Source organism: Sinohyriopsis cumingii, chromosome 1, assembly GCF_028554795.1.
Source record: "Sinohyriopsis cumingii isolate HCF-2022 chromosome 1, ASM2855479v2, whole genome shotgun sequence".
Taxonomy (NCBI): Eukaryota; Metazoa; Mollusca; class Bivalvia; order Unionida; family Unionidae; genus Sinohyriopsis; species Sinohyriopsis cumingii.
In genome coordinates, this window is record NC_142961.1 from 25,957,023 (window position 1) to 25,977,709 (window position 20,687).

General features: G+C 37.7%; 1 protein-coding gene across 1 annotated transcript in view; it reads left to right on the top strand.

Moving 5' to 3' along the window:
* LOC149806570 (FRAS1-related extracellular matrix protein 1-like) overlaps positions 1-20,687 on the top strand; it is a 142,119-nt gene that overhangs the window by 111,460 nt on the left and 9,972 nt on the right. Inside the window, exons 3-6 of the mRNA XM_089954802.1 lie at positions 4,767-6,988; positions 12,743-15,343; positions 15,837-16,039; positions 20,432-20,581. Of these exons, the coding sequence (XP_089810928.1) occupies positions 4,767-6,988; positions 12,743-15,343; positions 15,837-16,039; positions 20,432-20,581 (5,176 nt within the window). The remainder of the gene's footprint in view (positions 1-4,766; positions 6,989-12,742; positions 15,344-15,836; positions 16,040-20,431; positions 20,582-20,687) is intronic.

Here is a 20,687-nt window from a genome sequence, read left to right on the forward strand (position 1 = left end):
GTAACCGTCGTTGTTGCCATCATAATCATATGTCAATTTATGTCTGTGTATGTCTGGTAGGAGAAAGGTAGGTATGTAGGTAGGCTGTTAAAAATAATTAGTGCATCAATTTATGTATGTGTATATCTGGTGGAAGGTATGTTGGTAGGCTGTTAAAACTAAGTAGTGTATCAATTTATGTATGTGTATATCTGGTAAGAGGTAGATAGGTAGGCGGTTAAAATATGTAGTCTATCAGTTTATGTATGTGTTATCTGGTGAAAGGCAGGTAGATAGGTAGGCGGTTAAACATAACTGGTGTATCAATTTATGTATGTGTATATCTGGTGGGAGATAGGTAGGTAGGTAGGTAGGTAGGCAGGCGTTTAAAAATAACTAGTGTATCAATTTATGTATTAGCATATCTGGTGGGAGGTAGGTAGGTAGGCGGTTAAAAATAAGTAGTGTATCATTTTATGTATCTGTATATCTGGTGGGAGGTAGATGGGTAGGCAGTAAAAAATAAGTAGTGTATCAGTTTATGTATGTGTATATCTGGTGGGATGTAGGTAGGCAGGTGGTTAAAAATAAGTAGTGTATCTTTTTTTAATTCTTATTAGTATCTCTAGGTAACTTCGTTATTTAATCTTTTTCCCAGTTTGTACTTTCAAACGTCTGTGAAATTTGATTTATTTCCTAGACACCAAATTTTCCTAGATACCCCATCAAAATACAATGCTAAAGTTATTTGTCACACTGATTTAAGCCTTTGTTTGGTTAGAATTTACCTAATAAAATGATTTCTTAATTTTGTTGTTTATTTTAACTAATGATGTAGGCAGCATACGAGTTGAATTTGATATGCATTTGGGACAGTTATCATCTAACTGGATAACATTTTATTATGCTGTAACCTCTAAGGCCGTCTTAATCGTCGTTATTTTACCTGGTTAGTCTACCGTGAGAAATTGAAATACAACTTGAAATGTAACGAATCCGACAATTGCTGCCACACTAAACTGATTTTGATGTGAATTGACTCTTGGAACACTGTAACCATTCAAATGTCAAACGGTTTACGTATTTTTTACGTAAGAAAATTGCAAATTGTTTCTGTGAAAGGAAAGTGTAGGAACTAATTTATCCTTATCATAGTGACACCGTAATGGACATTACCGTTTAGTTGTAAATCATGCTTGTACTCATATAATGCTTATAACCGACTTATATCACGCGTTCTATTTTTGTAATAAAAGTTTGAAATGATGAAATATGTCTGGAGGCTGTTCTAGTTCGAACCCCGGCCGAGTCATAACAAAGACTTATAACAAAGTTGCTAACAGCTGCCTCGCTAGGTCGGCCTGGTGTCAGGATGATGTGACTTAATAAATGAGACAAAGTCTGGAGCATTAAAACAGATTTATTGGAGCGCAGTAGCAGGCAAAAGCTGGTCCAATGAGAAAGTTGTAGTTGAATTTTCATCTGTTGAATTACACGGCGCTGGTTGAAAATTATATGTCCATTGTCGAGTTTTTAGACTGTATCTTATGAATTACACAGCGGTTGTTGAAATTTTAATGTTATATGTTGAATCACATTGATTGTGCTGAAAGTTCAATTTTCTATGTTCAGATTTTAGACTGTATCTATTGAATTACACAGCGGTGGTTCTACATTTTATCGTGCTTGTCAGAATTTTTATTGTTATATGGGGAAATGATGTGCTGGTGTTAAAAGTAACAATACACAATGTCCACTTGAACAATTCAAAATAATATCGAGTATTAAGATACATCATTCATGTATTCGATTATTAGGCGCCATTACATTTCATGCAATTACAGTTTGAAAGTTAACATTCACAGGTCGAGAATTACTATGAATTTATTCGCTAGAGGTCGATCCCATGAACGGACCGCGTTATTTTTAAACACGGAGGCTGCTTTTCGTTGCTGTGAAATTCAACAGATCAAAATCAAACACACGCCATATGAAATGGAACTTTTATCACAAACAGTTACATACAACGTGTGAATTAAGGATTCTCGACATGTGATATTGAAATTTCAATCACTGCTGTGTAATTAAAAATATACACTAAAACGTCGACATAGGAAATAGAACTTGAAACCACCACTGCATAATTCCACATTTAAAATCTAAAATCTCGATCTAGAAAATGGAACTTTAAGGACATGCAATTTGATCCAACACGTGATATTGGATTTTTCGACATACGACATCGAAATTTCAACTGCAACTTTCTCATTGGACCAGCTTTTGACTGTTACGGCGCCTCATATTGATCTTTTGATGACATTGTTTCAACTCAGAAATTAGTCCCATCGCGGACTCTTAGTCCTATCACGGACTCTTTTCAGTTATTGGCGTTCACAGGTAGATATAACCCTTGTTGCACAGTTCCTTGAAAAATGTTTTGCATTCAATAGAAATTATATATAAATAGACAGAGCAAATAACCTGAAAACTACCATACTAGAAAAAGTATTTGACAGACAAACAAAAAATCACAAGTGTTTGTTTAACCTGTTATCTTCTCAGCCGGAAAACAAGACATACTTCCCTTTTTTTCGATTGTAATCTTCTGATTCCCATTTTGAAAGTCACTTTTTGCGATGTACAACTATTTGGAAAGACTACTTCAGAGTTTGGAAATACAAGAAACTTTGAAAACTGGTTTTGTTTTTAGGCCATTATTTACATGTTTATTAATTTAACTTGACATATATTGTGAATGGATAAAATCTAACTTGATAATCTCTCCTTCTTGAAAAGAATGACCTCTTGTGTTATCATAATCCGCATTTTTTTTATCTGTTAAATTTATGGAGAGAAATTTCCAGTTATAGTAAAACAAGCTTTTTAAAAAGTAATCAATCCGACAATTTGAAACCGTGTCGCAGTAAAATGGTTACTAGTGTATTGCCTCCCAGATCACCATCACAATGGAAAGGTCAAACAACTGCCATATTTTTAATTGAGTAATACTAATTCGTTTCCCGAAAAGGAAAGTATAGGAAATATTTTCAGTTAGGTCATATTTTGACATTATTCTTAGCCAAAAAGTATCGGTCGGATGGTGCATATTCATAAAGCATGCCCTCTGAAAGGTATATTTGGCGTTCAGATCTCGCAATTAGCGTTTCAAATCAGTCTGAAGGCGGACATTTGGTTTACTAAACTGTAAGAATGCATGTAGCCATCAAAACAGGTAAAGAACTAATTGGAATGAACTCTAGATAAGATTGTTTGGACTCAGGAATTAATCTTACCAGGAGTTATTCTAAGATATTGACATTTAGAAATAGCTCAAGCGTTCCTCGCAACCATATATGGGTTGGAAACATCGATAGCAAGAGGAGGAATACAGGTTTTAGGATCTCAAGCGTTGTGTAGTTAAAACGTACCTGACAAAATAATTTTCAGTTACCGTTAAAATAGAAAGAAAAAAAAATCAAGAGAATTTTTTCTTCTTTTATCGTATTTCCAGCCTCCTCTGAGTTCTTGGAAGTAACGCTATTTACAAATGTTTCACAGGAATACTACAAAAGGTGAGGATGAAATACGAAAAATATATTTTCTTGAACCAGACAAATAGTATATCCATTTAATTTAATAGGCATTCTGAAAATATATAACTATATATAATCTGCCGCTATACAAGAAGAACCCTTAATTCTATTTAGTTCAAAGAAAATGCTTGTCTCGTTCAAGTCTTCCAAGACGAAAGTATATTGTAATGGCTGCCTTCTAAAACGTAACCCTTTGACGATTGCGTTTGTGTTAGAATAAAATACAGGTATATCCGAGTCTTGAATTACCATGAAAATGTCAAATCTGTATGCATTTTTCTAAGAGAATGGGGGGGGGGGGCTTTTTCCGGACGGGGAGGCAATCTGACAATTTCAATTGAGTTTCGCTATATTTTGACATTCTAATATATAAAAAGTATTAAAAAAGATAAATACGGCTCATATGCCTACATGTCTAGATGCCATTAGAACTACATGTATTCGCATACTGACACTTTTTATTCCTCTCTTTACCTTACAAGCTAATAAAACGTCCCAGGCAACATTAAGGTCACCATACAGAAAAACATGTCTGACGTCTAATGGAGTGGCAAAATTAATGAAATAGCACTTTAAATTATATGGTTTTCGTTGACCATAGTACTGTATATTACTGTGGAGTGTTTAAAGTTAATGACATTAAAAATGCCAGCCATCTCTCTTTTTAGTGAGTTAATGCATCAGAAAAGTTTAAAATATATCAAAGGTGATTGAGGGGTAAAGTGTGTTTGAAATAACGTAGTAAAACAAATTCTTGGATCTAAGAGTCGTTGACAACAGTTGAAGTAATTAGTGAGAGCCTTTTATAACGTTTGGTTATGTTTTCCTAGAAATTAATTGAAATATTCCTTGGTTGTCATTTTTCTGACAGCATTCACATCATCAAAATGCTTTTTTTCCTTTCATCGAATAATGAAAGCCTTTTTGTTTTGCCTCCTTATGGGTTGAACTCGTCTCTGGTGTTTATATTTAGTCAAGTTTTCAGTTACTACGATAAATAGCATGGAATAAAGCATATCTCCATCTCTCCTTTAATCTTTTGTTAAACCGTACATTTTGTTTAATGTGTTCCCTGTTCAGATTTTATGTCGGTAAAAGAGGTTTTGAATTCATACACCAATTCACTCTTCTTAATACAGCTCGACATGTTTATGTACATTGTATGCAAATAGTTTTTATATTTTTATTTTGCAGATATTCGATTGTGATTACCAAGCTGAGACGATCAAGTATGTACATGGTGGATCTCCGTTACTGACCCAAGACCAAGTAAAGATACGAATCCACAAATTCTCTGCAGACGACACGACCTCGCAGACCTTTTACCTTCATGTCAAAATAGTAAATGCCACCAACGATATTGTTGTCACAAGAGGTCTTCGCCATGTCGTAGTACCAGAATTCAACGGACTATCCAATCTTATTGATTCGTCCGTCATACGATTTCAGTACAGCCGTTCGAGGAATGCGTCGTGCACCGTGGGGTTTGACCGCTATAAGATGAACTGGCCGCTTGTGGGTCAGATAGTCATGGGTGACAATAAACAAGCGATTGAAGCAATCAAAAGAGACTGCCAGGAATTCCTGTTTATGAACCTATACTATGAGCATCTGGGTTCGCCTTCCCCTGATATCGACTATCTTCCTCTAAGTATCGAGGTGTACGATCCAGAATCTGGCGAGGAAACCATTACAGAGCGATTTTATATGCCAATTTACATAAAGGGAGCGCTCCCAAACTCTCCGCCCAGGTCTTCCTTTATGAGCATGTATATGATGGACGTTGATCAATTCATTCTGTCGACAATTATTCCCGGAATACTCTCCGCGGAGGACTATGAAACTCCTGAACCGTTGTTGGTATACAACATAAGCAAGCCACCTGGTCCAGGCAAAGGCTTCTTCGTACATCTTGATGACCATACAGTTCCAATTACGTCCTTTCGACAAGATGATTTGGAAAACCACAAAATAGGTTATCAGCCACCAAATGTGAGTTATCCGGAGCGAAGAATCTATGAAGCCGAATTCGCGGTCTTCGACAGCCATTTTTCCTCAAGTATGCCCATTGTTCTACACATTGCTGTGCGCACTTCATCTACCAACTCTCCGAGAGTTTCCTTCAACACCGGACTTGTCCTTCTCGAAGGACAATCACGTGTGATATCAGATTACAACCTCAATATTGTTGACAAAGACAATCTGAGTAATGTTCGAATCTATGTGACTGGCGGTTTGAAGGTCGGACAGCTATACCTTGATAGAAACCCGGCAGTACATTTTACTGTGTCTGATCTTAGTCGAGGAAGACTGCGATATCAGCATGATGATAGCGATACTGTTAAGGATAACATAGCACTGCGTATTTTTGATGGTTCAAACACTGTTTATATCAATTTTCCAATACATATTATTCCAAAAGATGACAGTCCTCCATACATTATCAATAACATGTTGCTGAGACTAAATGAGGGATCTACCAAACGGATAACCGATAGCATGTTGTTGGCTCACGACAGAGACTCAGTGGACAATAATATCATATACAATATTTTACAGCCTCCAACTTCCGGAGAAATAATAAAGAAGATCCGGCCATCCGACACAGGAACGAGAATTAATAGATTTTTTCAAAGAGAACTTGTCAAGGGACAGATATACTACCGTCATTTTGGTCACGAGAGCTTCGAAGATAAATTCAAATTCACATTGAAAGACAACCAGGATCCACCCAATGACTCTCCAGTTGAAGTATTCCACATTCAAATTGATGCTGTAAACGAAAACATTCCTCAGTTGGCTCCCTCAGCTACACGTCTTATTCGTGTTCTCGAAACAGACATTGCCTTCATAACAAAAACTGAGTTGCAATACACCGACGTAGAGACCGATGACACTCAGCTAACCTACATCATCACCTCTACTCCATATTTTGTGTACAATCGAGGAAACGAGAATGCAGGGCGAATCATCGCCACACATCATCTAGTAACAGTCGTTAAAGGCGAAAGTCATCCAGCTATTCACACGTTTAAACAAGAAGACATCAACCACATGAAGATCGCTTACATGCCACCCTTGGCAGATATTGGCAAGAAACCTAGATTGGTGCGATTCATTTACACGGTGCGAGACTCGAATGGAAATGAAGTACCAGGTCAGTATTTTGATATTGATGTGCAACCTGTGAACGATAAAATCCCCGAATTCATAACATCAAAACTATTGGTTGAAGAAGGGGGAATTCTAGCAATCACCAAAAATCAGCTCTCAGCCGTTGACGAAGATACAGAGGACGAAGATCTCGTCTTTGTTCTTGATGTCCTGCCCCAGTTTGGGACTATCCAGAAAGGAGAAATCAACATGGACGAAGACGAAACGTTCGGATTGAAAGACTTGGCACAAAGAGATATAAGGTAATTTTTATACACAACATAGGATGTGTGTGTTTTATTTCAATTCGTACTTGAACACTTTAGGTATCATAGTCGTAATTTATGATTTGCTAATTCCTTTCTTATTATTCATGTTCACTCACGAACGAAGTAATTTGCTTGAGTTTCATCATGAGGGAATTTATTTCACTTTTGTGTTTTGTTTGTTTAGTTTTCTGAACATCTGTTGTCTCAAATTTCCACAAAAGAGCTTTTGGTGTAAATGCAAATTAACTTGACTTCAGGTGTTTTGTACTGTAAAGATCCATTTGAACGATCAATTTAGGTGTGTTAACGACTCAAAGCATATAGAAAGCATAATAGGAAATGTGTTTTCTGGAAATAGTTCCATCTGAATTAAATGACGGGACTTATTAATGTAGCTGACCTTTACGGATGTGGCCGAATCACATTGGTTTGCTTTGTCATCCTACGCAAAAGCTAAGAGGATGGTCTCAATAAGCATTTCATTTTCTGTCTGGGCTTTCTCTTGAATGCCGGTAACACCCTTTTCTAGACAGCAAATCCCAGGATAAATCTGAGTATCTATTGTCTTAAGGATAATATAAGCTGAACAAGGGCTCACGTGCCTTACCCGTCAAAATATGACATTGGCAAAAATACTCATTTACAAATATGTATTTTTTACATTTGTAAAATTAAATTTATTCAGTTTTAGGATATTTTAAAATATTTAACTTAAACAAATGAAAAATTGTCGGACATTTTGGTCATACATCTACCCAGGTTGTTGATTTAGAAGGAAAATATACCAGAGAAACTTACAAAGGAACTTTTGATCTCTCAGAAAATGAATATAGTGAAAGTATATCACTTGTATGTACCTCTAGTGAAATCTGGAAAGATCTGAGATCCATCCATAGTCCATTTCGGGAAATACAAAGCTGAATAGTTATTACCCAACCATTGGAATACACACGCTGAAATCGAAATGAATACCATCATCTGATTTGTATATTGATCACCAGTTGTCACACGATATTTGAACTGTTGAGAATGGTAAATTTTAGAATTCAATGACTGTAAAAACCAGCTATTTAGTATATTCAACACAATTAACCCAAATATATGCATTACCACAGCTCTTTTTGCATCAAAATCAATCACATTGTTAAGAAATTTCTTAGTTCATTTTTCCTGTCAAGAGAGACTAAGCATTGCTCCATTTATAGCAACAATGCTGAAAAACTTAGCATGGTCCAATCAAACTGGAAGAACCGAAACAACCGAGCATGTCGTATACACGCTGTTGCAAAGTATGGTCCAATCAAATTGGAAGAATCTAACCAGCTGAACCGTGTCGTATACACACTGTTGCAAAGCATGGTCCAATCAACCTGGAACAACCGAACGTTGCATATACACACGATTTCTGAGCATAGTCCAACCAAACTGTAAGAGGGGCCCCGAGTGGCCGAGTGGTCTAAAGCGCTCTCCGTTACGGATCACTGCCATCTCACCTCTGTCTGCGTGGATTCGAGTCTCGGATTCAGCCAACGTGGGTATGTGAGAAAGCTTGCCAGTAGCTTCTGGTGGGTCGGTGGTTCTTTCTGGGGTTTTCCCGGGTTCTTCCTCCACCATTAATACTGGCCGCCATGTATAGCCTATCGTGTGCTGAAAAATGGCGTTAAACCCTACAACAACAACAACAACAACAACAACACAACTGTAAGAACCGAACCAACCAAGCATTTCATGCACACACTATTGCAAAGCATGGTCCAATCGAATTGGAAGAACCGAACCAATTGAATGTTTCATATAGACACAGTTGCAAAGCTGAAGAAACACTGTAGAGAAATTACTATTGGATATGAAATGTCCAAACAATTTAAAGCTATGCAGCCATGTAGCAAATTATAATGTAGTGTAGGTGGATTGTAAGGAAAAGTCTCATCTAAATCAGATGCTTCCCTCCTGGAGAAAGGAAAAAGCTTTATTTTTCAGCATTGCATTTTGTAAATATTCGCTGGATTAGTGATTTATATATCTTTTTTATTTACATGAATACAATAACTGTCAATGGAAGCATCTGGGTTATTATTAAAATAATTTTTTAAAATGTTCGCCTTAAAGTTTCACCATTATACTGATCAAAGTATGTCAATAAAAAGTGAGTTCTGTATACATGGCAATCATTTTCCCATATTTGTCATGAAATCCATTGCATTATTGTCATATTCAGGTCGGGGACGGAAATAATATGTTGGTTATATGTTGTGTTTGAAATAAATGACTGGAATGTTCAGTACAAGTAACCTTTCCGATCCGCTCCGATAGCCTTGTGGTTAGAGCGTTCGCCTCAAATGCGTAAGGTCGTGGGTTCGATCCCTGGCCGAGTCATACCAAAGACTTACAAAAATGGTACTAACAGCTGCCTCGCTTGGCGCTCAGCATATAGAGGTTAGTGTTAGGACTGGTCGGCCTGGTGTCAGGATAATGTGACTGGGTGGGACATCATGCTACATGTCTGCGGCATGATGCCCCAGTGCTAGACATCACTATAAACTGCCACATTGTAGACATCGTAGCGATATGACTGAAAACTTGTTAAAGCTACGTTAAAAATCCAAGTCAAACACACACCTTTTCGAAGCGGCCGAATCACACGTTTACTTTGCCATCTTATCCAAAGCCAAGACACAGAACTCATTAAACCTGTGTTTTCTCTTTAGGCTTTATAGTTGCTTTCTATTAAAATTTCAGTATACAATTAGAAATAACGTTAATGATAGTCTTGGGGACTGTCGTAAGATTGCCTCGGGGACTCCATTAGGATCCGATAATAGGTGATTGTCTTGGGGACTCCATTAGGATCCAACAATAGGTGATTGTCTTGGAGACTACAATAGGACCAATAATAGGTGATTGTCTTGTAGACTACAATAGGACCAATAATAGGTGATTGTCTTGGGGACTACAATAGGACCAATAATATGTGATTATCTTGTGGACTACAATATGACCAATAATTGGTCAATGTCATGGGGACTACAGTTGGACCAATAATAGGTGATTGTCTTGGATACTACAACAGGACACTTGATTGGTGATTGTCTTGGGAACCGCAGTAGGACCAAATAATAGGCGATTGTCTTTGGGAATACATTATGATAGGACCAATAATAGGTGATTGTCATGGGGACTACAATAGGACCAATTATAGGTGATTGTCTTGGGGAATACAATAAGACCTAACAATAGGTGATTGCGTTGGGGACTCCATTAGGACCCAGTAGGTGGTTGTGTTGAGGACTCCATTAGGACCCAATATATGATTGTGTTGGGGACTCCATTAGGACCCAATAGGTGGTTGTCTCAATAATTGTAGCGACATCTTACAAGCTGAGACGCCAAAATCTCATAACTCAACCAATAACTGACAACCTACAATATTCTTCTGAGCTGGGAATGTGACTGTTTCCAACTTCTCACTGTTTCGAGGTCAACATGACTACACATTTAGTTCACGATGTGTACTCAACGCTCTTTGTGTCGATTTAATTCTCTTGGGAGACATTTATTCTCTTGTTTAATTTATTTGTCTCAATTAACGCTGGCATTAGTGTGACTCCATATGTCTCAACACTTTCGACCCATTCTTTTGGCAATTGTCATTTCATTTTTAAGGTGCTCCAGGTAAACAATTTACAGTGGGATTTTTTTCACATGAGGACCCTGTACAGGAGGATAATATGCATATTTCAAAGATCTGTAGTAAAAAAAGAAAGAAAAAACCTTTGCGTTTCTTTATTTCATAATATCCACTCATTCAGAAATTTTCAGACATTTGTCTTATGGGGTTTCAGCGCAGGGTAGATTCAGAATCGATCATGCTAATTACAGAATGGATTCCTGACAGTCGTTGTGAAAAACTAACTTTGCTGCCATGTTCAAGATTGCCTATCTAGTTGCGTTGTTTACGAGTTCTTCAGAATTCATTTCATAGCCTGAATGCACCAATATAAGTTCAGTGGTGGAAGTAATCATTGGTTAAATATAAAATTACATCATTGATGACAGTCAGTGATTTTAAGGAAACGTTACTGTGGAAATAATTGATACTAATTGATTTTACTTGTCAGTTCCAGGAAAAGAATCAAATTTGGATTGTGATTTAGTTGTATAAATGATTATTGAATCAAACATAATTTAGTGTAAATCGAAACATGTACAGGTGTGTCTATTAAAATTTCAGGATACAGTCAGAAATAACATGTTAATGATAGTCTTGGGGACTGCCGTAAGATTATCTAGGGTACTCCATTATGATACAATAATAGGTGATTGTCTTGGGGACTCCGTTAGGATTCATTCATAGAGAAGGTCAATTAAGTCAATCAGTCAGTCAAATAGTCATCTGGTAAGCCCTTTGTTATTTAGTTCAATCACAGGTGTTAGCAAGGCAAATCGTATCATGTGTGATCCATTTTCCGTCCTTCCGTACATCTGTCCACTGGTTTCGATTTCCTTTGACTTTGGAATGAAGACTTTCAGAGTCTCAGGAAAAATAAATACATAAAAGTAAAATCTTTGAGAATATCGTATCAGAGATCTTATAAGCTGAATCCAGTTCCATTTTAGATGCTGCTTGACTTGCATACTTGGCTTGATACTAAACTATATCAGATCTCAGATGGGTTCAGAATGATAAGAAAAGGTCTAGTGTTGTATAGTCATTGATTACCTACGTAATTGTGTCGGTCTTACTCTTGTGTTTTTTTTTATAAAAAAGACTGGTGAAAATCAATGTTTGTAATCAAATTGTTTTGCCCATCCTTTATTATGAGCCGTGTGTATGCTAGGATATAATGTTTATATGAAGGAGGTGGGTGGGGGAGTGACGCTAAATTCCTATGAGTGTTGTTTATACAATCATTTTATATTTTCTTCACTAATGATGCAGTACATATCTATGAATTTTAGTCATTTTAACTGAACAGTTTTCATCGAAGGTAGTCATTAAATTTGATTTTTCTCTCTGGTCTTTGAAACCCAAGTTTCATTCACGCTACAGCTCTATACGCTTCATTAATTACATAGACTGCACAAAGCTATTCAAGAATTAAGGAAATTATTGGTCCATAATCATCTTGTCAAAAGTTGTGGAAGTATTTTATGAAGTTGAAAAATGAGGTTTTAACACGCGGACTTGCACCAAATACTTTGGCAAAACGACTTGTTGCTTTCATCAGATATTCGGTTGTATAACAGCTTAGGATATCGGAATGCACTGTGAATGTAATTTGTATGTTCATAAAATAAATATTACACAGAATGCTTTTGCACAGATGTCGAAGAAGAAAATTAACGAAATCATCTGCAGAGTACTGCTAGTATAGCACACCAGTTACTTGTCAGTTACCGACCTTAACTGTATATTACAGGTCACAACGACAGTTTACTTAACTTCAGTTATGAAATGTTTTTTTTTTCTCTCTGACCTTTGGCACTAAATGTCGTATATTTAAGTACTATATTTGTACCAATAAAATGCGTTTTAACCTTTAAAAAAACCACACATAATAAACCAACAGGACTTCAGTTTTATATCTCATTTTCATAACTTCACTCTATGCTGCTCAGACTGCAATGGTACCTTTGATCCCACTTAAATATTTATTGAACAAGAACAATACAGTAGTATTGATATCAGTGTATATGGCACTTTTTGTCAATTGTAGGTACGTTAATGGCACTTGTTGTTAATTGTAGGTACATTAATGATGGATCTGAGGTCATCTTGGATACATTTACACTAATGTTGACTGATGGTGTGAGCCGTGTCAGCAAGGTCATTTCAGTAGATATTGTCCCGGTCAACGATGAAATACCAAGGATTGGAAGCAACGTCATCCCCAATCTTATTGTGTCAGAGGGAAGTGAGACAACATTTACATCCAAGGTGCTGGCTGCTACAGACGATGACACAGACGATGATACATTGATGTTTCTAATCATTAAGCAGCCCAAATATGGCATTATACAACTACGGGGTGACCCAGCTACGAAATTTTCCCAACAAGACGTTAAACATGGATTGGTCAGGTACCTTCATTCCAGCGGAGAGATCGGATCAACCTCAATTCACGATTCTGCTACTTTCATAGTTTCCGACCAGAACTTCTTGGCGACCTCCGAAGCCCCTCAGTTTCATTTGAACGTTACCATTACACCGGTTGACAATCAGAGACCAAATGTGATCACTGGAGGTCCAGTACGTGTTAATGAAGGAGAAAAGTTCACTTTCTCGCCAGATGTTATCACAGCCAAAGACCCCGACTCAGAGCCTGAAGAAATCAAATTTCTTATAACCAAGCAACCACAGTGGGGTTACATTGAGAACATCAAACCGAATCCTGGCTCAGAAAAGAGCAATGCTGGCATTAGCATTTCCACCTTTAAACTTAAGGATATAATAGACAAATCTGTTATCTATGTTCAGGCAACACACAAAGGAGTGGAACCTATCGCGGATGAATTTCAATTCTATGCTACTGACGGAAAATTGAATTCTCCAGTTGTGACGATGCCGATAGTTATTATCCCAGTGAATGACGAGGAGCCTGATGTTATGTTGAATGACTTTCACGTTTCTGAGGGAGGCAGTAAAATAATAGACCAGTCGATGCTGGATGCCATTGACATGGATATGCCAAAAGATTCTCTTGTGCTCTCTATATCTCAGCATCCTGACCATGGAGACATTGTCATAATGCTTCATACGAAAAATGGTGATGTGGAAGCAGCCGTACAGGATTTTTCCATCAACGAACTTCATAGTGGAATGAGATTAAAGTATCGTCATGATAACTCAGAACATTTCACAGATAAGTTTGCCCTGACAGTTTCAGACGGTAAGCATGAAATTAAGAAGGTGTGTAATATCACTATAGAACCCATGAATGATGCCAAACCAGAAGTCATAAAAAATGCAGGGCTTCGAGTTGACTATGGAGGTTATGCTCTAATATCGGGGGTGACGCTTCAGTCAGACGACGAGGACAACAGCGCTGAAGAGCTTTTCTATGTTATAGCTTCTCTGCCTAGAAAAGGTTCTCTGCAATCCTGTACTGATCCCCTATCACCAACCTTTGTCTCAAAATGCTCCGATCTTGAGGTTGGTATGAACTTTACACAGGAGGATGTTGATAGGAACAGGATAAGATACGTTCACACAAGAAGTATGGCCGGTACAGAGACAGATAGCTTCCTTTTTGTACTTACTGATGGTGTCAACAAAAGGCATGTTGAGACCTTTGAAATTCGCATTAAGAATTCAAGAAGGGCAAATATTGCAGTGTATAACAAAGGTTTAGAGGTTAGGGAAGGCGAACGGAAAGTTATCACAACAGACAATTTAAGCGCTTCCGATGAAAGCACAAAGGCGGAGGAAATCGTATTTGCTATTATTCATCCTTCTCGGCTGGGTCAGCTTGAGTACATCGGCATGCCACTGGTAAGCATCAGCAGCTTTACCCAACTTGATCTTGCATCAAGTAAAGTAGTGTACAACCATCTAACAAAAACGGATATTGAAGAAGATTCTTTTACATTTACTGTCACCAACGGCCTTAGCGAGGCTAAAGATGGAGTATTCAAGATTACTGTAGATTCTTTAGACAAAATCACACCATCACTTGTTGTAAATAGTTTACTGGAGGTCCTGCAAGGTGCTGAAGTTCCTCTGACTTCGAAGTATTTGCGAGCTGATGATCCTGATACTCCATTTAGCAATGTGACCTTCATTATAGCCAAGACTCCTACTCATGGTCACCTATACAACAGAGGAGTCTACATTACCCATCTCTTTACGCAAAGTGACGTTGATAGAGGGTTCATAACTTTCGAAAGTGATGGAAACTATGCAGGCCTCGATAATTTTCTGTTCACGCTCACCGATGGACGCCATGATGGATTTCTTGTCAATGGCACCCTTCAGATTCAACCAGCAATATTCAGCATATTCATCAAGCCATTGGTGAATGATGCTCCTAAACTTCTGGTTTTGAAGAAACCTGATTTTATCGAATCCTTCTCCGAAAATCGCTATGGATTTAGACTCAACAGTAGGGTGCTGAAGGCTGTAGATTCAGATACGGAAAATTCCCAGCTCGTTTTCATGATTTCACAGCGTCCTCGTCATGGCAATATAGAGAACAGTATATCACAAAGGTACGTTAGAAGACGTTTCACACAGAGGGACCTAGATGAGAATTCTTTGCAGTACATTATCAGCAGCAGGGAAGATGCGACCAATGACAGCTTTGCCTTCCGTGTGGAAGACAGTCGAGGCAACAGTATTGATGAACAGAGGTAAAATTATTCTTGTAAAACAATTCTTCATCTTGCTTACATTTATTCTTTCATTACTTTTTTCATTCTTGGAAATTGCCATTCACTGCAACTTCGTACATTCAAAGATAACAAAAGGCCTTTCAACATGTAATAATATTATCTCATTGAGGAAATAAAACAATATACATTTATTATTATTTCTCAAAATAATGATTAATGTAATGTCTTTAAGTTAGGAAGCAGGAGTCAGATTTTATGAATATCTTCGTACTATTTTCTTGTTTAGTTTTCTTTAATTGTTTTGGGGCCCCATGTAGCCGAGTAGTCTAAAGTGCTCGCCTTTAGCTATCACTGCCATCTCACCTCCGTTGGCATGGGTTCAAGTCTCTGGCTCAGCCAATCAGGGTATGTGAGAAAGATTTTCAGTAAGCTGTACTGGCTGCCATATATCTTGCTCTGACAAATGGCTTTAAGCCCCAAAACAAACACAGACTTCATCGTTTCATTTTAGATTTGTACTCTCATGGTCATCAATTCAATTCACGAGGTCGGACTTGGTGGTATGCGAAAATATTGGAGTACTCTCGCTGACTGTGACTCGAGTAGGCTCGTTAGAAGGCTTGGCTTTTGCCAGTGTGCATGTCCACGGACTGTCTGCAAGTAGAGGAAACGACTTCATTCCAAGCACGGCGCAGCAGATCCAGTTTGAACCAGGTACTACGTTGTGTTCTTACAGATATTACACTAGTGAGGATAGTCTAACTTTCCTTTATTTCTCAGAGCAATGATAGACACAACCTGAGTGCAAGGAATGTATAGTATAGTAATGTGAAAATGTTTTTAATGTCAGTTTTTTATAAGGTCCCTTAAACAAATATTGATAAAACTTTCAAAGCTCACAGATGGCTGAAAATACATTTTCTCATTCTAATACAGAAATATTTTTTCACCCATAACATAGAAAATCAGACTATGAATTTTATCATTGAACATTTTGAAGCAGAAAACTGTGATAAAGGATATGGATGTAAAATTAAGAAAAAATATAATTTCAAGCATCCTTAAACAATGACACAGTTTACAGCAGGAAAAGAACAAGTACACAATTCAAAGAACAATTAATCTTCTCAGATTTTATTGTTTTTTATTTATTTGACTATATTTTAATTTATAAAATTATTATTCTAGCAAATCAGCTGTTTTTCTGGATACAAATAATGCCAGTCTGATGATCATAGCAATTGAAACGGAAGCTTATTGATTTATTCAAATGAAAGGGAAGCTTATTGATTTATTCAAATGAAAGGGAAGCTTATTGATTTATTCAAATGAAAGGGAAGCTTATGATTTATTCAAATGAAAGGGCAGCTTATTGATTTATTCATATGAAAGGGAAGCCTATTGATTTATTCAAATGAAAGGGAAGCTTATTGATTTATTCAAATGAAATGGAAGCTTATTGATTTATTCAAATGAACTGGAAGCTTATTGATTTATTCAAATGAAAGGGAAGCTTATTGATTTATTCAGATGAATGGGAAGCTTATTGATTTATTCATATGAAAGGGAAGCCTATTGATTTATTGAAATGAAAGGGAAGGTTATTGATTTATTCATATGAAAAGGAAGCTTATTGATCACCAAGATCTCGGAAACGTTTGATTACGCGTATTTGGGCGTATCATCCAACAACTGACACAACCTTCAAGTGCAGCAAGTGCAGCAGGGACTGCCACTCCCGCATTGGACTACTTAGCCACAGCAGACGCTGCACAACCACCAACCGGGACATCTCTCATGAGCGCAGTTCCATCGTCTCTCGAGACTAACGGATGCCAACAACAACAACAAATGTGGGCGCCAATGTTTGATCTGGGATGCAGAAATCACTGAGGCGGGAGTCCTCCGTACGCATGTAATAGGTGTGCGGCAAAATTCAAAGACTTGCCAGTCCTGCTTCAGCCACCTGCTTTGTGGGAAAATGTGTTGATCAATTAGCTGTGCTGATATTTAAAATGACAGAATTCAGTGACTGAAAGACCCCTTGATGTACATACATGTTGCCATTATAAGAGTACATCAAAAAGAACATGACGCAATAGTTGGGCGGCAAAATCAAAGGCTTTGACTGGCGGCCGGACGCAAAAATGTACTGATATTTACAGTGATTGAATTCAGATTCAGAAAGACCCAGAGATGTACATGTGGTCATTTATAAAAGTACATCAAATAAACAACTTTAGCTTTCGTTATTGTGTTCATTTCCGAATGTATCGGAATAAGTAGTGCACGTGACCTCAGAATCAAAACATGTTGAAACTTAAACAAAATGCCATTCGTAAATTTGGATAAGTATTTTGGGGTTAAACGGCAAACTCAAGAAGATTGTAACGAGATTCAGAAGAGTGCTAAAGCTGCTAGAATTGACAGTTCGGATAGGACAATAGCTGAGTGTAAGAAAGTGTGTGATGCCTAGCATAGTCTTTGGAATAAGTCCTTACTTGGATTGACAAAATTTAGTATCACTCTGATGGACGAACAAGAGTTATTTAAGATGTACATTGACTGACCATACTTTTTTTTAAAATGCCCGGTTAGTTCTTGTGTTGTAGCAAAATGTATTCATCAAGACATCAGTAGCTAGGCCTAGTTTTGATATCAGTTACGTTGACAAACTCTTGCCCATTCACAAGCATATGTTTTTATAGCTGATTGACCATTAACCCTTTTCCGAGTAAGTTAGCAACTATCAATTTCCTGCATGATATCCTTTGATGATCAAAACATAATGCTTGTGAATGGGCAAGAGTTTGTTTGTCAACATAATTGATATAAAAACTAGGCCTAGCTACTGATGCCTTGATGAATACATTTCGCTACAACACTAGAACTAACCGGGCTAAGGCGAGGGGCATTTAAAAAAATATGGTATGGTCAGTCAATGTACCTCTTAAATAATCACATGGCAAAGTCGTTTTTGCTTTCCTAACAGAAGGCAAAGTTTACATTTTTAGGCGACTTGTCACCCACTTACGAATGGCATTTTGTCTAAGTCTCAAAATGTCTTGATTCTGAGGTCACGTGCACTGCTTATTCCGCTACATTCGGAAATTAACACAATAACGAAAGCTAAAGTTGTTTATTTGATGTACTTTTATAAGTGACCACATGTACATATCTGGGTCTTTCTGCCTCTGAATTCAATCACTGTAAATACCAACAATTGCTACCCAACAGCCAGTCAAAGCCTTTGAACTTGCCGCCCAGCTATTGCATCATATTCTTTTTTATGTACTCTTATAAAATGACAACATGTATGTATCAAGGGGTCTTTCAGTCACTGAATTCTGTCATTGTAAATATCTGCACAGCTAAATGATCAACACATTTTCCCACAAAGCAGGTGGCTGAAGCAGGACTGGCAAGTCTTTGCATTTTGCCGCACACCTATTACATGCGTACGGAGGACTCCCGCCTCAGAGATTTTCTGCATCCCAGATAAAAAAAATTGGCATCCAAATACGCGTAATTAACCATTTCCGAGGTCTCTGCATATTACATGTAGTAATAGAAGCTGCAGCAGTAGTGTCGGTAGTCATCTTAGTAACAGTATAAGTGATAGTGGCACAAGTAGTAGATTTGTTAGTAGTAACATAAGTGACAGATGCAGCAGTAATAAAACAAGTAGTTAAAGAACGAGTAGCATCGATAAAAGTACTAGCAGTTTTAACAGCAGCAGACGAGAGAGTAATAGTAATGTGGGTGGATGGCATGATCCCATTGTGGTTATAGATCAATGGGATTGTAGGCAGATTACATGATCCGACTGGTTGTGGTTATAGATTAATGGGACTGTAGGCAGATTACGTGATCAGACTGGTTGTGATTATAGATTAATGGGACTGAAGGCTGATTACGTGATCAGACTGGTTGTTGTTATAGATTCATGGGACTGAAGGCTGATTACGTGATCAGACTGGTTGTGGTTATAGATTAATGGGACTGAAGGCTGATTACGTGATCAGACTGGTTGTGGTTATAGATTAATGGGACTGTAGGCAGATTACGTGATCAGACTGGTTGTGATTATAGATTAATGGGACTGAAGGCTGATTACGTGATCAGACTGGTTGTTGTTATAGATTAATGGGACTGAAGGCTGATTACGTGATCAGACTGGTTGTGGTTGTAGATTCATGGGACTGTAGGCAGATTACGTGATCAGACTGGTTGTGGTTATAGATTAATGGGACTAAAGGCTGATTCTCTTATCCCACTTGGCTGTGGTAATAGAGTAATGGTACTGTAGGCGGATTATGTGATCACACAGGTTATGGAGTACTGTAGGCAGATTATGTGATCACACAGGTTATGGAGTACTGTAGGCAGATTAATTGCCCCACTGGCTGTGGTTATAGAGTAATAGGACTATAGGCGGATTACGTGATCCCATTGTTTGTGGTTTTAGAGTAATGGGAATAGGTGGATTATGCGATCCCTGTTTGTGGTTGTATAGTAATAGTTGTAGGAGGAGGGAAAAGACTAATAGCAGTGGGGTGTGTGTGTGATTAGAATTTTTAACATAGCTTTAACAATTTTTCAGTCATATCACTACAATGTCTGCAGTGTGGCAGTTTATAGTGATGTCTAGCACTGGGGCAACATGCCGCAGACATGTTGCATGATGTCCCACCCAGTCACATTATCCTGACACCAGGCCGACCAGTCCTAACACTAACCTCTTAATGCTGAGCGTCAAGTGAGGCAGCTGTTAGTACCATTTTTGTAAGTCTTTGATATGACTCGGCCAGGAATCGAATCCATGACTTATCGCTTCCGAGGCAGATGCTCTAACCACTTGGCCACTGGATCAGTGTTGTAGTAGTAGTATTATTAGTAGTAGTAGATGTAGAGTAGTAGTATTTATAGTAATTTTGTTGTTAATGGTGGTTATAGTGGTGGTAATAACTGCAGCCAAAGTAGTACTAGTTCATGTAGTAGAACATGCAAAAGTAGTATTGTTGTTGTGGTGGTGGTGATAGTGATGGTAGTAGTAGTTGTTTTTCTTTGTAATCAGCAGAAAGAACTGACATTACCTAATTTCAGGTATGAGTAAGACCTATACAAAGATACAGATTATTCAAGATGATATTGAAGAACCGAATGAGAAGCTAAGAGTCACACTTACAGACCCCGTCAATGCCATTCTGGGACAGAATACCAAAGTCAGCATCCGCATTGTTGATTCCAAAAATGGTATGGAAATAAGATAGTAAACTCATCTGGTGTTGAACATTTTCAAACAGCGTTTGTACCCCTATATTCAAAATAGCTGAAAAGGAACTATTTCATGTTAAACATT